Here is a 23,874-nt window from a genome sequence, read left to right as displayed (position 1 = left end):
AGCCTTCTCTGATCACCCATCTGTTATAGACTAAATTGTGTCCCTTTACCCCCAAATTCATAGTTGAAAACCTAACCTGAAATTAATATAATATTGTATGCCAACTATACTTTAATAGAAATATTTTTAAATAATTTATGAGACAAAAAATGAAAAATAGTTTATGTGCTAAATCTGGCAACTCTAATGCTACTTCATCGTAAGTGCAAATGTAGAGAAAGTGTTGCAAGTGCCACGAGATCAGTATATTCATGATGAAAAGAAAAGTAGAGAATTAAAATTTGAAATTGGTCAGAAATGACTCGTAAAAACAAATAATTCCCATTCCCTCCTCTTCCCAATCATCATTCCATTTTACCTTCTGTCTCTATGAGTCTGACTACTGTATGCAGGCACCTCATGTAAGTGGAATCATACAATATTTGACTATTTTGTGTCTAGTTTATTTCACTTAGGATAATGTCTTCAAGGTTCATCCATGGTGTAGCATGTGTCAGAATTTTATCCCTTTTTAAAGCTGAATAGTATTTCATATATGTATATACCACATTTTGTTTATCTAGTCTACTGTTGGTAGACATTTGGGTTGTTTCCACCTTTTGGCTATAAACAGTGATGTACAAACATTTGTTTGATTCCCTGCTTTCAATTCCTTTGGGTATATACCCAGAAGTGGGATTGCTGGAATATGTGGTAATTCTATGTTTAAATTTGGGGGGAACTTCTGTACTGTTTCCCACAATGGCTGCATCATTTTACATTCCCACTAGCAATGTACAAGGGTTCCAATTTCTCTACATCCTCACTAACCCTTGTTATTTTCTGGTTTTTATTTGTATGTTTGTTTTTGATACTAGGTATCCTAATGGGTGTGAAGAGGTTTCACATTGTGGGTTTGATTTACATTTCCCTAATGATTAGTGATTTTGAGTATCTTTTCATGGACTCATTGGCCATCTATATATCTTATTTGGAGAAATGTCTATTCAAAGTCCTTTGCCCATTTTTGGATTAGGTTGATTGGTTTTCGTTGTTTGCATTTTAGGAGTTCTTTATATATTCTGGATATTTATCCTTTATCAGATAAATGATTTGCAAATATTTTCTCCTGTTCTGTATGTTGCCTTTCCACTCTGATGATGGTGTCCTTTTATACACAAAGATTTTGATTTTGATAAAGTCCAGTTTACCTATTTTTTCTTTTGTTGCCAGCGCTTTTGATGTCATGTCCAAGAAATCATTCCCAAATCCAATGTCTTTTTTTGCTATGTGTTCTAAGAACTTTGTAGGTTTGGCTCGTATGTTTAGGTTTTGGATCTATTTTGAGTTGTTTTTGTATTTGGTGTAAGCTAAGAGTCCAACTTCATTCTTTTGCATATGGGTATCCAGTTTTTCCAACACCATTTGTTGGAAAAACTGTTCTTTCCCCATTGATTGGTCTTGACACCCTTGTCAAAAATTATTTGACCATATATACAATGGTTTATTTCTGGGCTCTCTATTCTATTCCATTGGTCCATACGTCTGTGTGCCAGTGTCTCACTGTTTTGATAACTCCAGCTTTGTAGTAAGGCTTGTAATCAGGGAGTATGAGTCCTCTGACTTTGTTCTTTCTTCTTTGAAACCAAAACTTTAAATCACTTTCTCAAATTATAAGAGGTTGCCATCTCGGCAACATTGCAAAATCACATACTTCATGGTGATTGTTTCTAATGAGAACTAGTCTTCTTTGTAAATTCTTGCCAAGAAGGTGTCTAGAAAGAGCAGTCCTGGTTTGGAATCATTTTATTTCCTTTATTTTCCTTAGACAAAACTCTTACAATAGAATTAGAATTTACAGTGACCTAGTGTTTTGTGCAGGTTGGCACTGCCCGGATGGGAAATCAGCCAAGGAAGACTTCCAGGATTAAATTTAACTTAGGTAACTCTTATAGTTTGGGCTATCAGACTCCATTAGCTTGCCCAGAATAAAGAAGAGAACAAACATGTTCAAAACAAGCTGTTTGGGTTTTTTTTTTTCAGGCAGAGTTGCTGCACATTCAAGGTTAGACCAATAAAAAACAAAATTCAATGAGAGAAAAACCATGACAGAAAGTTGAAGGCAAACTTTCAAACTTAGGCATAACGTTGCTGCTTTGCCTCTGTAAATGATAAGAAGAGAATCAAGCTTATTTTAATGTGGTCTCTGAGAGTCTCCATTTTAGGTTGTGTGGAAGAAAAATGGTAGCTTGAGAAATTTCTTGGTATTTTCCTCTTCTCCTAACAGAGGTAGGGTGGGGTAGGAAGAAAGAATGTTGGACTATGTCTGAGGAGGTCTGGCTTGCAGCAGGATATTGCCACTGATTTGCTCTGGGAACTGAGTCACTGGCTCTCTGAGCTACAGTTTCCTAAACCATGTGTTGAAAGAATTGTTGGATCTCTAATAACTTTAACAGCTCTTATAATATTACAGATTTTTTTTACCTCCCCTAGATATTTTTCTTATTAATCTCTAATTCTTAGAAAATGGTGTAAAACTATTATTATCATTCATGTTTTGTCTGCTCTGCTAAATTGTAAGGTCCTAAACAATGTATCATATTCAGTTTGCTATTCCTCACAATTTAACACTGTAACTTTCATAAGTTAAATAAATATTTGAAGGAAGGGAGATTGAGTTAAGCTACCTTTGGTTTTGTTTTGTTTTGAAGATTATTTTTCAATGACAATTGTTTTATTTTTTTTGGTGAGATAAATATCCTTTAGCTAGGTGATAATGGTTAAATTACAGTAATTATTATTCCCCTATTTTATATTATAAAATAATTTGTGGATTATTTTATAATATAAAAACCCAGAAGCAAGGCATTATGTTAATACTCTATTATGCTGCTTTTTGGTAAATAAACTCTCAGGGAAGATTTCCTATTCACACTTGGCATGGTAAAAGGCTAACATAGTGAATCAGGATTATTTACCATGTGTAACTATATTAGTCAGGACTCCCATAGTTGCAAATGTCAGAAGATCAAGCTCAAACTTGTTCAACCAAAAAGGAAAACGTATTTGACTCATGCATCTGAAAAGTTCAGGCTTGGCTGAATCCAGAGCTGAATGATGTCATTAGGACTTAGTCTTACTCTTTCCATTTCTTGTGTGTTTTTTTTTCTCTGTTGGCTCCCATGTGAGGTCAGCTCTTCATTTATGGTGATGAGGCTACTAACAGCTCCAAGCTTACATTCTAACCTTTAAGCAATCCTGGTATTAGGACAGTGCTTCTTTCAGGACAGTTCTAATGACTCTAGAGTTGAACTGCATTGTTTGATTGGGTCATACACGGGGATGTACCTGCACTCATTATGGTTCTGGGGATTTGGAATACACTGACTCACTAGGACTAGATTATGTGCTCACACTGGATTCCAGAGGTAGTGTTTACCTCCTCCTGAACTGAGGACTGAGAATGATGGTGGGGTGTTTCCCTGTGGGAAAACTGGGGACTCTTGAGCAGAAAAAGGTACAAAGGATGATGGGCAAGTAAGAACAGTGGGACTCCACAACAAAACTACGAAAAAACAAGCCCTAGTTCTGTAAAACAAAACTATTTTAAGTCTGTTTTTATAGAAAAGTAATAAACTAAGAAGTCACCTCTAAAGACAAATTTGTTTCTAACGTCTACTTTCCATTTGAGTTTCTGATGTAACTTTGTACATTGCAAAAGTTTTAATGTAAAGCTAACTCATGTAAGTTATGAATTACATTTGGCTGCAAATGACAGATCTAATTACAGTGGCTTAAACAGACAAGGGTTAATTTTTGAGAAGTTTGGCAGGTTGTGGCTGGCGTTGGTTTGGTTCCTTATGAATGTGAGTCTCTTGATATTTTCTTTCTGGTCCCAAAATGGCTGCTTAAATTTTGGCCTTCATGTCTAGATTTGCAGTAGGAGGAAGCAGAGAAGTACAAAAGGGCAAGAATTGCTGCTGTATTTATTTTTTCTCCGTGCTTTTTAGAGTATAATCAGGAGTTCCAAACAAAACTTTTGCATACATCTTATTCATCACATGATCACATATATCTTCTATGGAGGCTGAGAAATATAATCTTTTCGTTGGGCTCAGTGCCACTCCAAATTAAACTAGGCTGTATTACTAAGGAAAAGGAGAACAAATGGATATTGGGTGGCTGTCTTGGTCAGCTTGGGCTGCTGTAACAAAATACCATAGACTGTGTGGCTTCCATAATGGATATTTACTTCTCAGAGTTCTGGAGGCTGGGAAGTCCAAGATCAAGGTGCTGGCTGATTTGGTGCCTTAGTGAGGGCTCCCTTCCTGGCTTGCAGATGGCCCCCTTCTTGCTGTGTCCTCACATGGTAGAGAGAGAGGTCTGGTCTCTTCTTATAAGGAAACTAATCACATCATGCACTCCACCCTCAGGATCTCATCTAAACCTAGTTATCTTAAAGTTCCAAATACCATCACGTTAGGTGTTAGAGCTTCAACATATGAATCTGAGGGGGACACATACATTCAGTCCATAACATTCTATCCTTGGCCCCTCAAAATTCATGTACTTCTTGCATGCAAAATACATTAATTGAATCTTAATAGTCCCCAAAATCTTAACTTGTTCTAGCATCAACTCTAACGTCTAAAGTTAAAATCTCATCTACATAATTGAATGAGATATGGGTAAGGCATGGAGGTATGCTTCATTCTGAGGCAAAATTCCTCTCTAGCTGTGAACCTATGCCTCCAAAATACAATGGCGGGACAGCCAAAGGATAGACATTTCCATTCCCAAAGGGAGAAAATGGAAGGAAGAAAAGGCTATCAGATCCCAAGTAATTCCAAAACCTAGAAAGGCAAATAACATTAGACCTTGAGGCTTGAGACTATTCCTCTTTGGTTCATGCTCTGCTTTCCAGACCCACTGGTGGTCTGTCAGGTGGAGTTGCACTCCCAAAGCTCTGTCTTACCCTGCCTCACCCCCCCTCCCCATTCCTCCGCCCCCAAGGCTGCCTGTGGGTGGCTGCTATCTGCCCTGAATCTGGAGAAGCAGCCACCCCCTAACCCACCCCACCACCTCCTCCCCACCTTGAAACTGAAGAGGCAGCTCTGATTATCTCTGAATCACCTTTGTGGTTATTATTCCTTTGTCTTGAAGAATAGCACACTTTTGCAGCTGCATAGTTCTAAGGTCCAGTCCTACAGGATGTACGAAGTCTGACGGTCTTACTTCACCTTGTGCTGGGAGGCTAACTAGGTTTTCGGTTCACACCCATTCTAACCTCCTTATCAAGCTGCTGTGGGGCTACACCCTTAATGTTCTCTTCAGAACAATCTTTCTCATTTTTTGGAGTATGAATAGAATGATAATATTCCAAATCTGTAAGTTCTGGTTCATTTTTCCTTAACAATTCCTTCTTCGATTTATTTCTCTCTTCCTGTGTTTTACTGTAAGCCATCAGAAGGAACCCAACTGCTCCTTCAACACTTTGCTTAGAAATCACTTCAGCTAACTATCTAATTTCATAGCTTGCAAGTTTTATTTTCCACAAAACACTAGAATATATTTCAGCCAAGTTCTCTGGGCACTTTATAACAAGAATTGCCTTTTCTCCACTGTCCAATAGCATGGAGATCTCACCAGAATGGCCTTCACAGTCCATATTTCTACTAACATTCCTTTGATGATTATTTATGTATCCTCTAAAAAGATGAAAACTTTCTCTCCAGCTCTCCATTTTTCTTTGTGAGTCCTCACCAGAATCATTGCCCTTAGTGGCAATATTTCTAGTATGCACCTCAAAACTCCTCTGGCTTCAAGCCATTATCCAGTTTCAAAACCACTTCCACATTTTAGGTATTTGTTACTGTAGCATCCCACCCTCAGTACCAAAATCTGTATTAGTCTCCAGAGAAACAGATACAATAAGATGGATGGAGAGAGGAGAGAGTGAGAGCAAGAGTATTTATAACATGGAATTGGCTAAAGAGGTTCTATAGGCAAGCTGAAGACCCAGGAGAGCTGATGGTATAGTTCCTGTCTGAGTCCAAAGGCCTGAGAACCAGGAAACCTGAAGGCAGAAGGTCAATGTCCTAGCCCGAAGTCAGGCAGAGAGCTTATTCTCCCCTATTCAGCCTTTCTTGTTCTAGTCAGGTCTCTAGGAATTGGATGAGGCCCACCCACATTGGGGAGGGCAATTTGCTTTACTCAAGTCTGCCAATTCAAATGTTAATCTCGTGTAGAACCACCCTCATAGACACACCCAGGATAATATTTAACCAAATAATATCTAGGCATTCCATGGCCGAGTCAAGTAGACACATAAAATTAACCATCACAGTGACATAGCAGTTTCATAGATATTAGTTACATAGATATTACAGAGATGAAATAAAGAAATGTTTAATTCCAAGCCAAAAATTTCTCCTCTGTTAAGATATTTTTATCAACTCCAGTGTCTTTTATTTTGCAAAGAATTAATAAAAACAGAATAATTTATTTTGTTTTGTGACTTACCTTTTTCTTTATTTTTTAAAATTATTTTTCAATTACAGTTGACATTTGATATGATTTTATATTAGTTTCAGGTATACAGAGCAGTGGTTAGATATTTATATAATTTACATAGTGATTCCCCCCAGCAAGTCTAGTACCCACCTGACACCATACATAGTTATTACAATATTATTGACTATATTCCCCATACTGTACTTTACATTCCTGTGACTATTTTGTAACTACCAATTTGTACTTCTTAATCAATTCACTTTTTTCACCCAATTCCCCCAACCTCGCTTCCATCTGGCAACCATCAGTTTGTTCTCTGTATCTATGACTCTGTGTTTTATTTGTTTATTTATTTGGTTCTTTAGAGTCCACATGTAAGTGAACTCATATGGTATTTGTCTTTCTCTGTCTGACTCGACTCAGCACAATACCCTCTAGGTTCATCCATGCTCTCGTATGTGACCTACATTTTTCTGCTTGAAACATATACTTTGAACATTTTTCTGCTAGAAAATATTCTTCTATGACATTTTTAATGACTGCACAATAGTCTATTGAGTGGATATATGATATTTTTCAGTCAATCTCCTATTGTTGGACATTTAGATGGTTTCCAATTTTTCACATATAAGCAACTGTATTACAATCTTGTTATCTCCTAATGTTTAGGCACAAAGGCAATATATGCCCTTTCTAAATAACTAAAACAACACAGAACTGTGTAAAATAAATAGCAAAATTCCCTATTTCTGTTCACCAGCATTTCTATTCCCCATGGAACAACCACTATTAATAGTTTACTGTGTATCCTTCTGAACTTTTTTATTTTCTGACTCCTCTTTTTGTTTCCTTCCATTCTACTAACCTGTAGCCTTTTGTTTTCTGCTCTTTTCCTGCTCAGCCTCAAGCACCTTCTTCACTCTTCTTTGCTGGTTAGCTTGGGAAACCACACAAGCATATTTGTTAGAATTATGTGTAAGTTTAGACCAAATAATTTATAAGTGAAGGCTTCACATCTCTCTGATTAAAAAGCATGAACTTCACTGGTTACCTTTTTTGTTTGATATTTCTAAGGCTAGTAGACATATTGAAACTGTCTCCTGGCAGTAACAAGGTCAGACAGTTGGAAAAGTAACCTTCAAATAAGTGAGGTGTTATTATCTTTACTTTTTATTAGCTAAGAGTGAATTACATTTAAGAAACATTTATGTTACCTTTTCATACAATTAACCATGAAAGAACAATTCTAACAAATAGAACAGTAGCTAGAGTTTTTTTTTAGTGTACTGATTCATTCATTAACTATTTACTGAGTGCCTGCCACGTGCCAGGCACTGTATAGATACTAGGAATGTCAAGATGAAAAACCAAAGTCCTTCACCTTCCTTATTATTTTTAAGCTTCCATGCGTACTATTTAGAAAGCATCAAACAGTGTATCTTATTGTCTTTTTTGTCTGGATCCTCCCTTCAAAATCTGCATTTGGGCATTTTTGTCTCTCAGAGACCTGTGGCAGTAAACTCAGTTCTCTGTTGATAACACATTGGTACTTGAGCCTCTGTGTATTTCTCTGTGCGTTTTCTTGCCAGCGCAAGTATAGTTATGGCCCAGCAGTTGCAGCAGCATTTAGTTTAAGAGCAAGAGGGAAGTCCTCTAACTACCCCAGTAGGTGGATATCTAGGGCATCTGGACTCCCTTCAGGTCCTTTTGGTAAAAGTAGGTACAGAGACCTGGCATTCCAATTCACACCATTATCTAAAGCTCTTTCTTTCTTTCTTTCTTTCTTTCTTTCTTTCTTTCTTTCTTTCTTTCTTTCTTTCTTTCTTTCTTTCCTTCTTTCCTTCTTTCCTTCTTTCCTTCCTTCCTTCCTTCCTTCCTTCCTTCCTTCCTTCCTTTCTTTCTTTTTCCTTCCTTCCTTCCTTCCTTCCTTCCTTCCTTCCTTCCTTCCTTCCTTCCTTCCTTCCTTCCTTTCTCTTTCTTCCTTCTCTCTCTCTCTCTCTCTCTCTCTCTTCTTTCTCTCTCTTTTCTCTCTTTCATTCTTTCTTCTTCTCCTCCTCCTCCCCTTCCCCTTCCTCTCCCTCTGCTCCTTCTTCATCTTTTTTTTAAATTATGAAAATTGCTAAAATGCCAGGAGTTTGGTTAGGGGTAAATAGGGAAGTTTGGAATGTTTTAAATCCTGTCCTCAATGTTGTTGGTAATATTAGAAGAGCAGCAGAGCCATGAATTCAGTCATGCTCTTGGCTAAAACAGCTTACCCTGACTTAAGCGCTCCTCACATGAAAAAAGACCCAAGGCTTTAGTTGACAGTAAATGCAACCTGAGCCAGTGATGTGACCTGGCTGCCAAAACAAGCAAATGTGATCTGAACCAGCATTAATAGAAGGCTGGTGGCTGAGACAAGTAAGGTAATAGTCCCAGAGTATACTCTGCAGTGGTCAGATCACACCTGGAGGATGGTGTTTCCTCCTGGGCACTGCATTTTAAGAGTGATGTTGACAGGTTGGAGTATATCCAAGTTGGGCAACAGCATGATGAATAGCCTAGAAACTACATCCTTTGAGGAACACTTGGAGGAACTAGGGTAGTTTACCCTGGAAACTAGAAGGCATGACAATGTAGGATAACCATTTTCAAATATTCGCTGGGCTTTCATATAGAAGAGTTGGACTCTTCTGTGTAATCTCAGCAAGCACAACTTAGGCCAATGGGTGTACATTACAAAGCAGCTGATCTTGTCTCCCTAAAAGGAAGAATTTTCTAGCCCTTACGAACATCCAGAAAATAGCAGCTTTGCAAGTTAGTGACTTTATCTTAATAAGGGTGTTAGGATGGTGGCTGGCTGACCAAAGATTTATGAATAAGACAAGCAATTTCGAGAGATGACCAGATCCAAGCTCCTTTCAGATTCAAAGCTTCCAATGACAGAACCTTATGAAGCATTAGTACTTTTCCTCTCACATCTCATACAAGAGTTAACCACAGAAGTTATGTTAACATTGATGCTAAGGTCAAATGTCAAAGTTATGAGGGTGGAAGGCATAAAAACTATAGGAACGTTTTTGTTTTACCTGATGCTTCTGGATTTTGTTTGAGTAGCAGTGTTTGCTTGTTTTCTCCAAAGCAGAGTGCATGATGTTTTCTTCATTTTTAAGATTCTTTAGAGCCCTGGTGTGCTTTCTTTCTTATCAAACTTATGGTCCTCTTAATATGTTGTTCTTAGGATACTACATTTTGATAAGATTTCTCTTAATTCAAAATTATAAAGCAGCATTTCAGGGAATAGCAATCTGTGCCCACATGTCAAACAACCAGCCCTGTGGAACAACTGGTGCTTAGGCTCATTAATCATTAATAATGAGGTAGCCTCCAGGAAAATGTTTGCATTGGGATAGTTTGGCTCTTTCCGACCATTGGTGAGGTAAGTAGGCTGGGAATGATCATTCCTGTTTTACCAGTGCAGAAACTGAGTCTTGGAGCAGGTCACCTACCATGTGATCATAGGTCGAGCTGGCTCTAGAATCCAAAACTTCGGACTTGTAGTCCAGTGTTCTTTCCAATAATACTGTTTTTAATGCTAAAGGCTACTGTTCTTTCCTAAAGTGGGTTTAAAGACTTACTTATAGAATATAGTTTTTTTGTTTCTTAACTACAGTGGTTCTCTGGAATAGGAGGGCAGACTGCTTTGTCCAGAGTTGATGCTGTCCCTAGTTCATCTTATGTCCTAAACAAAGTCTCTAGCAAACATCACTACTGATATCTCCAGATGCGCGACCCTCTCCTTGAAAACAGGGATGCTAAAACTTGCTCCAAATAAAAATCCTAAGAATGTGCACAGAACAATGTTTATCAAATGGGGTAGATTTGACAGGGCAGTGCAGTAAAATGCTTAGGAGCTCAGGCTCAGTCAGAGAGATCTGGGTTTAAATCCTTGTTCTGCCACCTACTGGCTGTGACATCCTCATCTCCTGGAGCATTAGGATCCTTATATGTAAAATGAGAATAATAATAGATTTGCCTTTTGGGGCTGTTGGGAAGATTAGACAACATGTTGTAAAAGCATGAACACTATGCTATTTTTTTTTTAATTTTTTAAAAAAATTTATTGGGGTGACAATTGTTAGTAAAATTACATAGATTTCAGGTGTGCAATTCTGTATCACATCATCCATAAATTACACTGTGTGTTCACCACCCAGAGTCAGTTCCCCTTCCATCACCATATATTTGATCCCCCTTACTATGCTATTTTTAAAAATACATTCATTGTGATTTATTATCCATTGTCTTTTACCCATTTTTCTATTGCGGTATTACTGTTTCCTGTTTATTTTCACTGTGTGGTTTATACTGAGCATAGTAGGTGCTGAGTAAATCCTAGTCGGTAATATCATGCTGGACCAATAATAAGCAACAGTTCAATGGTGTAAGTGTCTCCTGGGTTCCCAGCCCACTACTGCTCTCTGAGAATACAAAGCTGCCTGAGACTGGGCCCTTGCTAAGAGAGAGTGATCCACAGGTTGCTGTGGACGTCAACCTGGAGTTCTAGCAAGGTCTGGACATGTGTGAGTGAGGACCGGCACCCAAGCCTGAAAGGTGGGAGGGGCCTTGGTGGAGACGGAAACGCCGAGTGAAGGCACAGAACTCCTAAATCAGCGGACTACGTGAGCGAATTCTAAGCTGGCATCGGAGCTGTGACACTTATTGGGCTAGTCATGTAACCTCTCAGAACCTCAGTTTCCTTATGTGTGAAAATAAGTAAATAAGTAAATAAATAAATAAATAATAAATAATTATGTCTACCTACTAGCCATAATGTGAAGATTCAGTGAGGCAATATTTGTAAAGGATTTGCTTGGCACATCAACTGGCACAGAGTAAGTGTTCAATAAATGTTTGTCATCATAATCATTATGCTTTAATTTAATCATACGTTATAATTATGAACCGCGTCATTCCAAGAATAATTTATTCTTTGGTCGCCGGACTGCGAAGGAGGGCGTCAGGATTCATAACTATGGTTTCAGTCTTGAAGAGGTTTAAGACTAGGAGGCCAGGGCCGGCTTCACAATCCCAGTCAAGCGCCCACGTGACGTCCCACGTCCGCGCGGTGACAGGGGCGGACCCGCGCCCAGCAGGGCTACCAAAGTCACGTGGGCCCAGACACCGCCCAGACGCCGCCCAGGCGGAGCCCGTCCCCCGCGGCTGCGGCACCGGCGGCTGCGCCTGCGCGGAGCCGAGCGCGCTCTGCGGCTCGGTCCGCGGTGAAGGCGGTGCGAACAGCGAGCGAGGGGGCGGCGGATGGCTCTGCGGGGCCTGGCAGGCTCGGGGCCCAGCTCCCGCGGGCCATTAGAGGAGGCGGTGGCACCGGCTGAGGAGCGCGAGACGCCGGCCATGGTGGCGGCAGGAGCCGCGCGGGAGGACGATGACGAGGACGACGGCCGCGGCCGGGGCCTGCTGCGCTGGGACGGCTTCTCTGCCTGGCTGCACTGCGTGTGTGTAGTGGGCTTCGACCTGGAGCTGGGCCAAGCCGTGGAGGTGAGGCCCGGCTGCAGCGTGGTCCCCGCGCCCTGTCCGGGTTCCCTCGAGCGTGTGGCCCATGAGCCGGTGGGCCTGGACCCCGGCCCCCGTGCACCCGGGCGTGGCCGGCCGCCCCTCCGCCCTGGCTGCGGTCCATCGGCAGTTCCTGTGGGAGGATCTTGGGCTGCGGCTAGGGGTGAAAAGTTCCCTCGAGGGCTCTCTTAAATACTTGCCGATGTGCGTTTTTTTTAATCCGGTGTCACAGGAATAACTAAAATGTTTAGTGGTCCCCGGGGGAGGCTGCAGGCAGGATGTTTGTGACTTTTTCAAGAAGTGAACAATGCCCCTGACATCCGAAATATAATAGCTGAACCTCACACAACCAACTTTTAGACTCAGATTATTTTGGTCATTCACAGTAGTAACTCTTAGAACATTCCACTCAGCCTAAGCCGATATGCTTAGCTCAGCATGCATTTTCTCCGTTTCCTCCTCTTATTCCTCATTTCTGTTATTTTTTGCTGTTGCTTCTAAAACAGTTGTTCTGAAAACTAATATCAGGATGAATATAGGGAAAATCGTTTGCTTGTGACTCTGTCAAATGTCCCATCTTAATGGCGCCTTATTGAAAGGCCTTTGCATCATATCTGTTCTTGACATTGTTTAGGGTCCTTTTTGCAGCATTAGAGATTGCTTGTTTTTATGTGTCCAAGAAAAACGTTATCAGAAAGATATGCTTAGAATAATTTTTTTTTTTTTTTGGGAGGGATGACATTTTAGTGAACCATCTCATTCTGACTTTAGTGGCATGAGTTGGCCCGGAAAATTGGCCAGCGGAGGTTTTTCTTAATGCGAAGCTACTACTGCTTTTGTATTCATCCTGTCTTCTCTGTTTTATCATTACGGAGTTCAGTACATATTAAGTTTCCACAAATATCTAGGCATTAATGTGGTTGCTGGGCATACAAATATGAATGATAGGCTCTAACTTATATTTGTAGTTTGAGACTACAATTTGAGGAAAACTAAGAATTAATCGCAGTAGCAGAGAGGGCTAAATGCAGTTCCTGGCATTTAGTGGTGTTCAGTAAATACTTGCTGATGGAATGAGTGAATACATGAACGATTCTTTCTCTTACTGAGAATGAAACAACAGTTCCCAAAGAATTTGAAGAAGGGACTTACAAGCCATCAGTCATTTACATTGACACAACCTGAAGTTATATGTATAGCAAAATACAATTAAAACAGCATAGGGTTGGCTTGTTGTAGTTGATTGAAGTTTTACATAGCTACAGGAGATCCTTTTGGACTCTCATCATTTGGGACATTCTTTATAACATGAGTGTATTTTTCTGACCAAATAAACAATACTTAGCATAATTGAGGTGCTACAAAAATGTGGATCATTAAAGGACTTATTTTGAATTTCATTTCCTGTAGTATATGCTACTGTACAGAGTTTTCTTTAGGTCAGTAGTTACTAATTTTTTGTATCCTGGAACTTAAAAAAAAAAGAACTCCATGAACTCTCTCCATTAGGAAAATGCTTACTAATACAAAATTATATATTTGCTTTCATGGACTACCTGGGAGTTAACTGTGGACCTTACGATCTATTGTCCTCAGATTAAGAATCACTGATTTTATAAGGTGTAGGATGAAGTTGGGGAAGATTCCAATAAAGGACCCAGAGATAGATAAATACATTGAGATGCAACACAACTTAATTTTATCCTGTTTTCCTGAGAAATGTAGAATATTGCATTTTGCCACTTTTAAATGAAAAAGGAACACAAATTAGTAATTAATATAACATAATAGTTGAAATATATATTTCACTTTTGTATTGTGGCCGTATCCAGACCAAAAATGGACAGGAGGGGATGGCTGTAATGGGACAAGAAGGTGACTGTAGAATTGTGTTGGAGAAGTAACATATAGCCCTACGTACTGTAGTGCACAACCTTGGGGACTCAAGGGAAATGAATTCAAGAATAGGTAAAAACTAAGATTGGACAGTGATATCCTGGAACCCACCTGTATTATCAAAAAAGGCAGTTGTTGAATCGTCGGGTTGAGAGAGACTTGAGAGCCAAATGCATAAAACAGTGTCACTTACTTAAGCTTAAATTAAATCCCCTCTAAAGAGATAGTGTACTGATCAAAAACTCGGACTCCAGAGCTGTACTGCCTAGGTTTGAATCTATGTGACTGGGCGCATTATTTAGCTTGTTTGAGCCTCATGTTCCTCTGTAAGAAGATAAGTTAATGTTGGTGAAACTACTTGGGACCCAGTGAGACCTGTTAAGTTTGTATTTGGGGAGCATTGATATTCCAAAAGGGAACATTGTCATTTTCAATGGGGTGAACCGCTAACTTGCTTTGTGAAGATGTGGCCTTTGGACCTTAGTTTTCTTACTAGTAAAATGAAATAGAGTGACTAGAATCAGTACTTTTTTTTTTTAGTAGGGGAACATTTTTCCTCTGTGTAAATAAAAATCTAATGTATCAATGGCTAATATGGTCAAAATGGGGCCTGTGTATGTATGTCTATTGGGTTATAAACAACAGAAACCAAGCTATACATCACTCAAGCAGAAAAGGGCAACTTGCTATTAGGCCACAGAGGTGTTTTCAAGCTATCCACGGTAAGGTACTACGCTAGTGGGGCTTCAGCAAATGGCTAGAGCCCAGAACCAGAGAAGCCTCTTGTTTATGCTCTGGTTTTATGGATTTTGTTTATGCTTCATGCTCCCTGCAAACTGACTTCCTCTGCTTTTCATCTTATGATGAAGTTTACTCCTTTCAGCCATATTGATGAAGAGAGTGTGTCACTCTCATTCCAAACACCAGAGGAAGGTACTCCGGCCTGGTTTGGGGCAAATTCTCTGATGTAATCAGTTGAAGACCTTGGATGGTTGGAGATTGGTCCCTGTTGCCTAAAATGTCTGTCGGAGGCCCTGTCCTAGGTGAAGGGACAGTTAGGGGAGTGTTTTGAGCTGAAAGAAACTGCAAAAGGTGTTAACTACCGGAGGCGTGCTAAGCTTTTTTCCCCCTGAAATGGCCCTGAAGCATCATCACAGTATCCAGGTGTCCTCTGGAACAAGGTTTGAAATTCCCTGGATTTTTCTATGTCACTACTTCTAGCTCTGAAATTACCTGATTATATAGTAAAACCTTAATTATCTGAATCTAGAATTGCCTCATTTATTCAATTTTACCCCTGATTGAGTAATATAATAATATGCTCATTGTTGAAAACTTGGCAAGAAAGAAAATTGTAAACACTAGAAAACACCACTCATACTAAGAAACAACTGCTATTAATACTATTTAGCATTTTTCTTAATGCTTTTTTTCTTTATAAGAGTTTGTATCTGTCAAGGGTTAATTTGATAGTTTGTTAGTAACAGAAACTGTCTTAAATAAATTGAAGTAAAGAGAGAGTGATTGTAGGGAGTATCTTGGAACCCAGTTGCAGGAAACTGGAATGAATGAACCTCATGAGATTTGGAAAGCCCCAGGCTTTTGCCTTTTGTCTCTTTGGAGCTGTTTGGTCTTTTGTCTCTGCTTCACTTTGCATGTCTGTTCCATTGTCCATGCTGAGGGTGGTTTCCTCTGTTAGTATCTCAGTTGCTGCTCCCCCATGTTGCTTGACTTTGGGTTACTGTAGTACTGATTTTAGCGAAACTCTACTTTTGTATTCTGGAACCAGACTGAAGTGTAATTCAAGTACTGGAGTATCTGATTGGCTCAGCATGGGTCAGGTGCTCCCTGTTGTTCAGTTAGCTGTAGTGCAGTCACAGTAGTGGCCACTTAGGCTCACCCCTGCAGAAGGAGGAAGGGGACACTACCAAAGCATGGGCTGGGCAGCAGTCCCCCAAACAGGTCTACTGTAGGAGTCTGCTTTCATTGATAAACACTCAGAAACAATTTGCCAGATCATTAAAGACTTCATAAATATAATTTTACAAACCATAATTTATTTAACCATTTGCCTTAATTTGGATAGTCAGTAGTTTCCCTTTTTTCCCTTCACAGTAGAGATTTATTTGCTGCCTGTACACACGTCGTAGAGATGTTCTGCATTTTTGAGGGCCTTTAAATCCTGTCAACACATAGGATATCATAGGACCTCTCTGAACCTCTCTGAACCTTTATGGCCCCCCGGTTTTTTAAGAATTGAGGCATCATTGGTGGCTTTTCTCCTCTTGAAGTCTATGGCTATGACCTAGCAATGTTTTGGACAGAATTTCAATCTAGTGAAAAGAGCACAAGCTTGGGGATTTTGAACATTTGTTAATCGTCTGATTTTTGGCCAGTTTCTTCAATTCTCTGAGTTTCATTTTCCTCAGCTATAAAATGGGGAAATAATATCCTGAGAATGTTGTTGGAGGCACTGAGATAATACGTGTAAGAGTTCATGCCTGTCAATTACTGCATGCCCAATATGTTGGTTCCTTTTATAGTCAGTGTCCTTGTAATCAGTGTGGGACTGTTCTTGGGTATTTCCTCACTCTTGTTATCTTGCTTTAAATTGATTTGAAAAAACACACAACTTTGGATGTGAATCCCAAGTATTTAAAGTACTTCCTGGGAATCAGGTTTATTAGATTTCATTTTGCTCAGCAGCAAAATGATCTGTGACATCACCTATTTATATGTACAAATTTGTATTCCATGTCTTTCTGAAAATAATTTCAGAACAGTTAAATTACAAAAAGCAGGACAATATATCATTATAATATTGTGTGAGTCATAGATTTCATTTCGATTAGTGATCCACGTGCCCCTCTTATTTTAAAAAAAACAAATTGAAGATAAAACTCTGCTCTGGGGTGAAGACAAATTTTTTATACCTTTTTTAAAAAAAATATGGAACGCTTCATGAATTTGCATGTCATACTCTTACCTTCCAATTTTAGTGTATGCGCCTCCAAAGCAAGCACTATGCCCTTTTTAAAAGAGCAGTTAGTAGAATTGACTCTCCCTTCTTTCCCACTTTGGCTTTTTTGAGTCACTGCCGTATTCCCTCTTACCTCCTAGCAGGGTGGAGCCTGGAGTAGTCGCCAGCCTTCTTTATTTGAGCAAAGTTTCTCTATTTTTCTGAGAAAGACAAAGGCAGTTGTGTAAATGGTTGTTTCCTTTGTTTCTTTCACTCTTACACTTATTTTAAGATAATTTTAGACTTACATAGAGTTACTACAGAAGTAATTCATTCAGCATCCTCTAAAGTTAACATAGTATACATAGTATAATAGTATAATATTATATATAAACATAGTATAATAATCAAAATATAACGTTGGTATGGTACTATTTACTAAACAACGGTTTATGTGGATTTCATCAGTTTTCCTACTAATGTCCTTTTTCTGTTTCAGAATCCAATCCAGGTTCCTACATTGCTTATAGGTATCAATATCTCCATAGTCCTTTCCAGTGTGTGGAAGTTCCTCAGTCTTTTCTTGTATTTCATACCCCTGACACTTTGGAACAGTATTGGTCAGATATTTTGTAGGATGTTTCTCAATTTGAGTTTTTCTGGTGCGTTCTACTGATTAGTCTGAGGTTATGCATTATTGGGAAGAATACCCCACATGCGATAATTCATCCTCTCTTTGTTATGATGTTTTTATGTGAGTTAATGTTTATGTAGGAGATAAATGCAGATGTTTCTGGGGAAATGTAGTCCCTTCCTGGCCTGGGACACTAGATGGGTTTGTGCAGTGGAGACAGACACGGAGTCACATGGCAACAGTCAGACACCCATTCACCCATTCACACATAACGAGGGTGCATGGCAGGCATGAATTTTTCCCATGTCCCAGTCATACTAGCAGTAAGTTAACTTATTCCTAATTTTCCTTTTCGTGGGACCATGGTTATTCCCACACTGAGGTGGGAATGTTAGGGTATGCAGGGGAAGGTGGTAGAGAGACATACCTTTGAAGAGCATGTCCCCATTTAAAACAATACTGTTTTTCAGTATATATATCAATATTTTTCTGAGGCACAATTTTTCTTATGATGTGAAGTATACATGCTATGTCATCATTTTTAGGCCTTAATAATTATATAAAATACAATTTACTTTTTTCCTTGGCTTATTACCTGGCCACCTTTGCCTTATTTGTTGTAACATGGGATATCTTAACATAGGTAACAGAACCAGGGTCGCATTAGCTGGTGCTCTCTGTTCCCCTTTGATGTCTCTCAGGAATGCCAGTGGCCTGGGCGACAGAGATGCCTGGACTTGAGCCATGGAGAGAGAAAACCTAAAGTGAGAGGCGTCTCCCAGTACTGGGGCCAATCCACAGTTGATTAATTCCCATATAGGTGTCAGGAGCTAACTGACTAACAATGATTGCCCAAACGTATATTTAAACTTTTTGTTTTTCACAAAATAAAATATGTACATAGAAAATAATTCTAGTAACTTTGGCAATTTGTGCAGTTCAAGATACTTGGCAATGGTTACTTTTGTTTTTTAAATAGGGAGTTTAATCGGGGATTTAAAATTAAGTATAAATTTTTCTGATCTTAAATACAGAGTGGACATTTGGATAGCTATAGCACTGTTTTCTTCTTGAATATCATATCTATTCCAAAACACCCGCATAGTCCTAACAGAGTACGTTAAAATGAAATTTTAGAATACCGTTTGACAGTTTAGTACAATCAGTTCTTAAAAGGTAGACTTACATGATAGGTTATATAGTTCTTATAGCTTTTTAGCTTACTTAAATATATATAGCATATATCAACTTCTTAGATACACATATATACCACATATAACATACATGTTGTGTTTGTTTAAGGTATTCATATATGTAGGTAAAACAGACTGACATTTTTTCTGTATCATAATGCTGGTATTTTAAACCCTAGGAAACCAAATTCCAGAGGCACTACTGTACTGTCTTGTGTAATAAAAATGAAACTTTGTATATTTGCTTTTGAGTTGATATTTTAATTGCAGGAAATAAACATCTGAGGGACACTTACAATACTGATTTTAGAGTCTAAGATTAAGCTATTATAGGCCACTAACTTTACCAATATGTTTTAGACCAACAAACTCCAGGGTAACTTAGATGTAATGAGATATTCATAAAATATGACTGAATAGGTTATAAGCTTGCCATTTCTGCTTTAAAGTGAACAAGGTAAAATAGTTTCAAGGTGAGGCAAGAGAGAAAGATATGCACCATAAAAAAGAATTACATATTAAATACTGAGTTATTGAATGGAATTAATTTGAGTGTATATCTACTGATTGAAGAAATATTTTTTTAGAGTCTAGTATGCACCAGAAACTGGTTTTATTTTTTATTTTTTAATTATAGTTGACATTCAGTATTATTTTATATTGTTTCAGGTGTATAGCATAGTGGTTAGACATTTACATAATTTAAGAAATGATTCCCTTGACTAGTCTAGTACCCACCTGGCACCGTACATAGTTATTACCATATCACTGACTATATTCTCTGTGCTTTACTTTACATCCCCATGACTATTTTGTAACTACAATTTGTACTTCTTAATCCCTTCACCTTTTCCACCCAGCCCCCGAACCTGCTCCTATCTGGTAATCATCAATTTGTTCTCTGTATCTATGAATCTGTTTCTGTTTCTGTTTTTATTTGTTTTGTTCTTTAGATTCCATGTATAAGTGAGATCATATAGTATTTGTCTCTCTCTGACTTATTTCACTAGCTTAATACCCTCTAGGTCCATACTTATTGTCTTACCAGGGACTGTTCTAGGTGTCTAGATAGAGTGGTGAACAAAACAGACCAGGTTCTTGCCTTTATGAACTGTGGAGACAGAGGTTAAGTCAGGTTGGTTAGAACATGGGATACAAATCTGGGTAAGTAGAGAGAATATGCCTTGGTATCATTCTGTATTCCAAGAGTGGTGGGTGGTTTTTATGTAACATACCAGGTCTGTAGACTCTCCCTAAAGACCTGGATTGAGAAGGATTATATGCCACATACTTGCTACGGGGGGAAAGAAGGCTGCAATTATATGTCCATGATCTCTACTATCGATAGAGTGAGGAATGGTGGCTTGTATACTTTGGAATCAGATCTAAATTCAAGTTCTGGCTCTGGCACTTACCAGATGAATAAGTTATGGGAGAGTTATTTAACTACTGTGAACTTGTCCACTCTTCTGTAAAGATGGGGAGAATTGAGAGTTGTGAAAATTAATAACTATAGAAGATGCTCATTGTTAATTCTCCCTATCTTTTTTACCTTAGTTTTCTTGTATGTAAAATGCGATACCACTGCTAGCCTGTCTATTATTGTGAGAACTAAATAAATGAACTAAATATGTGAACTCACTTTAATACAGTTTATAATGTGATATTACTGTATGTTATTTCTGGAAAGGGAAGATTTTTAAGCTATCGGGCAGCAATGGGGACTGGAAGAATTTGTGGATTCTTCCAGAAGTGGGAAGTCATGGATCCCCACATTGCAACCCAATGTTAACGTAATTTAGCTGCTTTTTGTGTTTTCTCTCTTTGTTGTCAGCACTAGCTAATCTGCTGCTCCTAATTCCATTTCTTCTTCACATTCCCAAGAGAATCTGGATTGGCCCACTTGAGCATTGGTATTCTTTTGGGCACTCTTTTCACACCCAGCCACACCTAGACAGTCAGTTGATTGGCTTGTAGAGTGGCTGCTACCCTTGGATCTGGTGTTCACTAATGCTTGTTTCCACAGCAGCTGTTCTGGCCTAGTCTTCCTTCCTTTGCTGGGCCTGTGGGGCAGGAATTTTCCTCAGAAGGTGGCTGTGATCATGCAGACACTAAACCGACCTGTCTAGGAAAATGCAATGATTATTTAAAGGGATTAGAGGGAACTGGAATAGGTTTTATGGTGGGAAATGGCTTTTGAGAGTTCTTAACTGCAGATAATTATTTTTTCCTTTTCATTTTTCTTTTAATAAGTTAGTGGTTTCTACTACCTCTTGGAATCAGTTGAAAATCGTTATTGCTTTAAGTAGGTACCAAATGATAGATCAAGTTTGTTTAGGTTTTAGAAAAGATTCCATAAGCTTTGAATTACTGGTAATTCAGTTGGTAAATTATTCTTGATACCTCAAGATTTCACCTCTTTTAGAGATAACTTTGAATCAAAAAGATTTTTTTTTTGCCTAATGTAAATTCTCCCATCTTCTTAAGTGTTTCATTGTTAAGGTTGGTAAACTATTTCTTAAAACTGTTTGACCACAGCCAACTAGTATTTTAGAAGTACCTACTAATGTTTATAATATATACTCAATGTATTTGTCTAACAAAATTTAATGTATTTGTCTAACAAAATTTAACTCTTTCTTCCAGGTAATTTATCCTCAACATTCCAAACTTACTGATAAAGAAGTAAGTAAAAGTATTTCTCTGTATAGTCTGCTGTTGTTTTCCTGTTTGTTTTTATTGATGTGTGTGTATCAGCATATACAGCTTTTGTTTTCTTTTTCAGAAAACCAATATTTGCTATTTGTCTTTTCCAGATTCAAATTCAGGTAACTATTTTTCATGTGGTGTTTCTGCTGAATTTTATACTAAGAATATGATTATACTGTTGATATATGAAAATTGATAGCATATTAGGAAAAAAATAGCATATTAGAATGAAACTCAATTTTAGCCTAACAGGTCATTGATTTGGATTCCTAGTTTTTTGATGCCTACTGATTTTAGTTGGTTCAATTTTTAACTGTTATGTTGTAATGAAGTAAAATATCAAGGAGCAATAAACTGTTGAAATAGTGAAGAGACTGAAAATCGATATCATGTGTATGTTTTGGGGATTTATATTAAGTAGTTTATTTTCAGTTTAGGATTTGAGAGCTTGCCAAATCTCTGTCAAAGCAGTTAATTTAAAAGAAAAAAACAAGGTGAATCTGGCTATGAAGCGTGGCCATTAATTATTTTCAATAATTTATATGAGATAGTATATGTAAAGCACTTGGAGTGGTGCTTCGTGTATAGGATACACCTTATAAGTATTTGCTATTATTTTAAACTTGGCTTTGCTGATCTCTTTCAAACTCTCCCTTTGTGTGGTCCTAATTGTTGAAATTTTTCAGTTGAAATCTTGTATTTCACTTTTATAACAGCTTTTCAGGTTTATAGTGACCAGAACTTTCAACTTTCTAGACCACACACGGTTAGAACCCTATAAAGCAAAGACACTCCAGTTCCCTTTCCTTTTGCGGTTACTTCTAATATTCTGTTAATTTAGTTTAGTTAATCTAATTGGAGGGATTTGACATTTTAATATTCTAAAGCATTTTTTCCTTTCCTTATAAATGCTTCCAGAATTTTTTCCTGTACATTTGGAACTTAGCTTTCATGAAATATGTAAAAAAGAAGTGATATCCTTGTAAAAAAAAAAAGATGATGATGCCTTTGAGAGATCCCAGTAGGACATCTGTTCTGACCGGGAATTGTTGGACTTTTTTAGTATGTTTTGCTTATTAATGAAATAATGATAACAAGATCTTATAGGATCTCTCCTCATTTCAGTTAACATTTTCCTTACAAGGTCCACACATGAGCTTTTGAAAGTAGTGAGTGTTGGGTTGGACGTCCAAGACTCAGGGTAAGCTGAGTTGTATGGGTCGCAGGACGAACTGACGTTATGTGATTCTACTGGACATTCTTCTCTTTCAGATCGTAACTGGTTTTCATGGCTCTTTTCTTTTTTACATCTATACATGAGCATCAAGGCTAAGAAGTTAATTATATGGTGTTTGGATAGCCTTCTTCATTTCTAGTTTAGTTGTTAGTCTCTCTCTGTATCATTTTCTTGTTGGAAGTTAAACTCAAGTGTAAATCTGTGTAAATCAGAATTTATTCAGTATTTTAGGTATTTGAGTGACCTACAGATGTTTTGTAATGCCTTTTGTATAAGCTGCACATCAAATGAAGTGTGGTTCATTTTTTTTGAAGTATGGCAGGTGTTTAGAAGTAAAGTTGACAAAAGATCTTAACAGACACCTAGCCATCTTAACAAATGAATATTAATCTAGACAGCAAGAGACTATGAGTTTTGTATGTATTTGAGATCACTATTTTCAGTTGTGATTATCCAAATTATAAAAGTTGTGATTATCCATGTGTTTTATTCAGTGGAAATTGGGATTACTATGCCAACTTTCAAATGAATTTAATTTTTCCAAAAATAACTTTTATTGTTTTAGAAGGAAATCCAGGCACAGTAGAGCAGTCTTTAGGAAAGAGTCATAATCTAGATTTCGTTTCCATGGTGCACGTTTATAAAAAGTAAAACAACATTAGACTCAGTGGTATGCTGTACAGATAAAGAAGAATGCTTTTGGGATTCCCAGTGGGATGATTTGTCAATCTTCCCTTCCACCCTCCCCTCCCACACCTAAATCCGCTGAGTTCAGAAAAAAATTTTGTTTGGTTTGTTTTTAGGTTTCAATTTCTTGTTCCATTTGAATGGCTTTTATCTTTAGGAGCCCAAGTTTAAGTATGCCTTCTCTTTGATAACTATTTGTCAGATTTTTTTTTTCTCCTCATTACCATTAATGTCATCTGGATGTAAGTGTTTCTGAGGCTTAAGCTATGCTGTGTACCCAAGGACTGTAATCACTGTATTTTAAACATGTCTGGAGAGAAAACTCAACATTAGTAGGGAGAGTTTCAAGTAATGATGAATCCAAGGGAAGGATTAATCCTTGCTCTGGATGGATTAGATGTGCAGACAATATTTGTCTCAACAGATTTCTTCTCTGTAAATAGCAGTGACATCATCATGTACTTTATACTTCCCAGGGCTGAAATCAGTGCTTCTCACACTATCTGTGTTGAAGGGC

At 38.1% G+C, this 23,874-nt stretch overlaps 1 protein-coding gene across 2 annotated transcripts in view; it reads left to right on the top strand.

The window, feature by feature from the left end:
• The first annotated feature begins 11,698 nt into the window (after positions 1-11,698).
• DENND6A (DENN domain containing 6A) overlaps positions 11,699-23,874 on the top strand; it is a 44,378-nt gene continuing 32,202 nt past the window's right edge. The window contains exons 1-3 of one of the 2 annotated variants that reach the window (XM_033132738.1): positions 11,699-12,027; positions 21,371-21,409; positions 21,510-21,552. In XM_033132738.1, the coding sequence (XP_032988629.1) occupies positions 11,791-12,027; positions 21,371-21,409; positions 21,510-21,552 (319 nt within the window). In that variant the 5' untranslated portion in view covers positions 11,699-11,790. The remainder of the gene's footprint in view (positions 12,028-21,370; positions 21,410-21,509; positions 21,553-23,874) is intronic. The other variant, XM_033132737.1, reaches the window with a different exon arrangement.

This window comes from Rhinolophus ferrumequinum, chromosome 17, assembly GCF_004115265.2.
Source record: "Rhinolophus ferrumequinum isolate MPI-CBG mRhiFer1 chromosome 17, mRhiFer1_v1.p, whole genome shotgun sequence".
Taxonomy (NCBI): domain Eukaryota; kingdom Metazoa; phylum Chordata; class Mammalia; order Chiroptera; family Rhinolophidae; genus Rhinolophus; species Rhinolophus ferrumequinum.
This window is presented reverse-complemented; position numbering and strand designations above follow the sequence as displayed.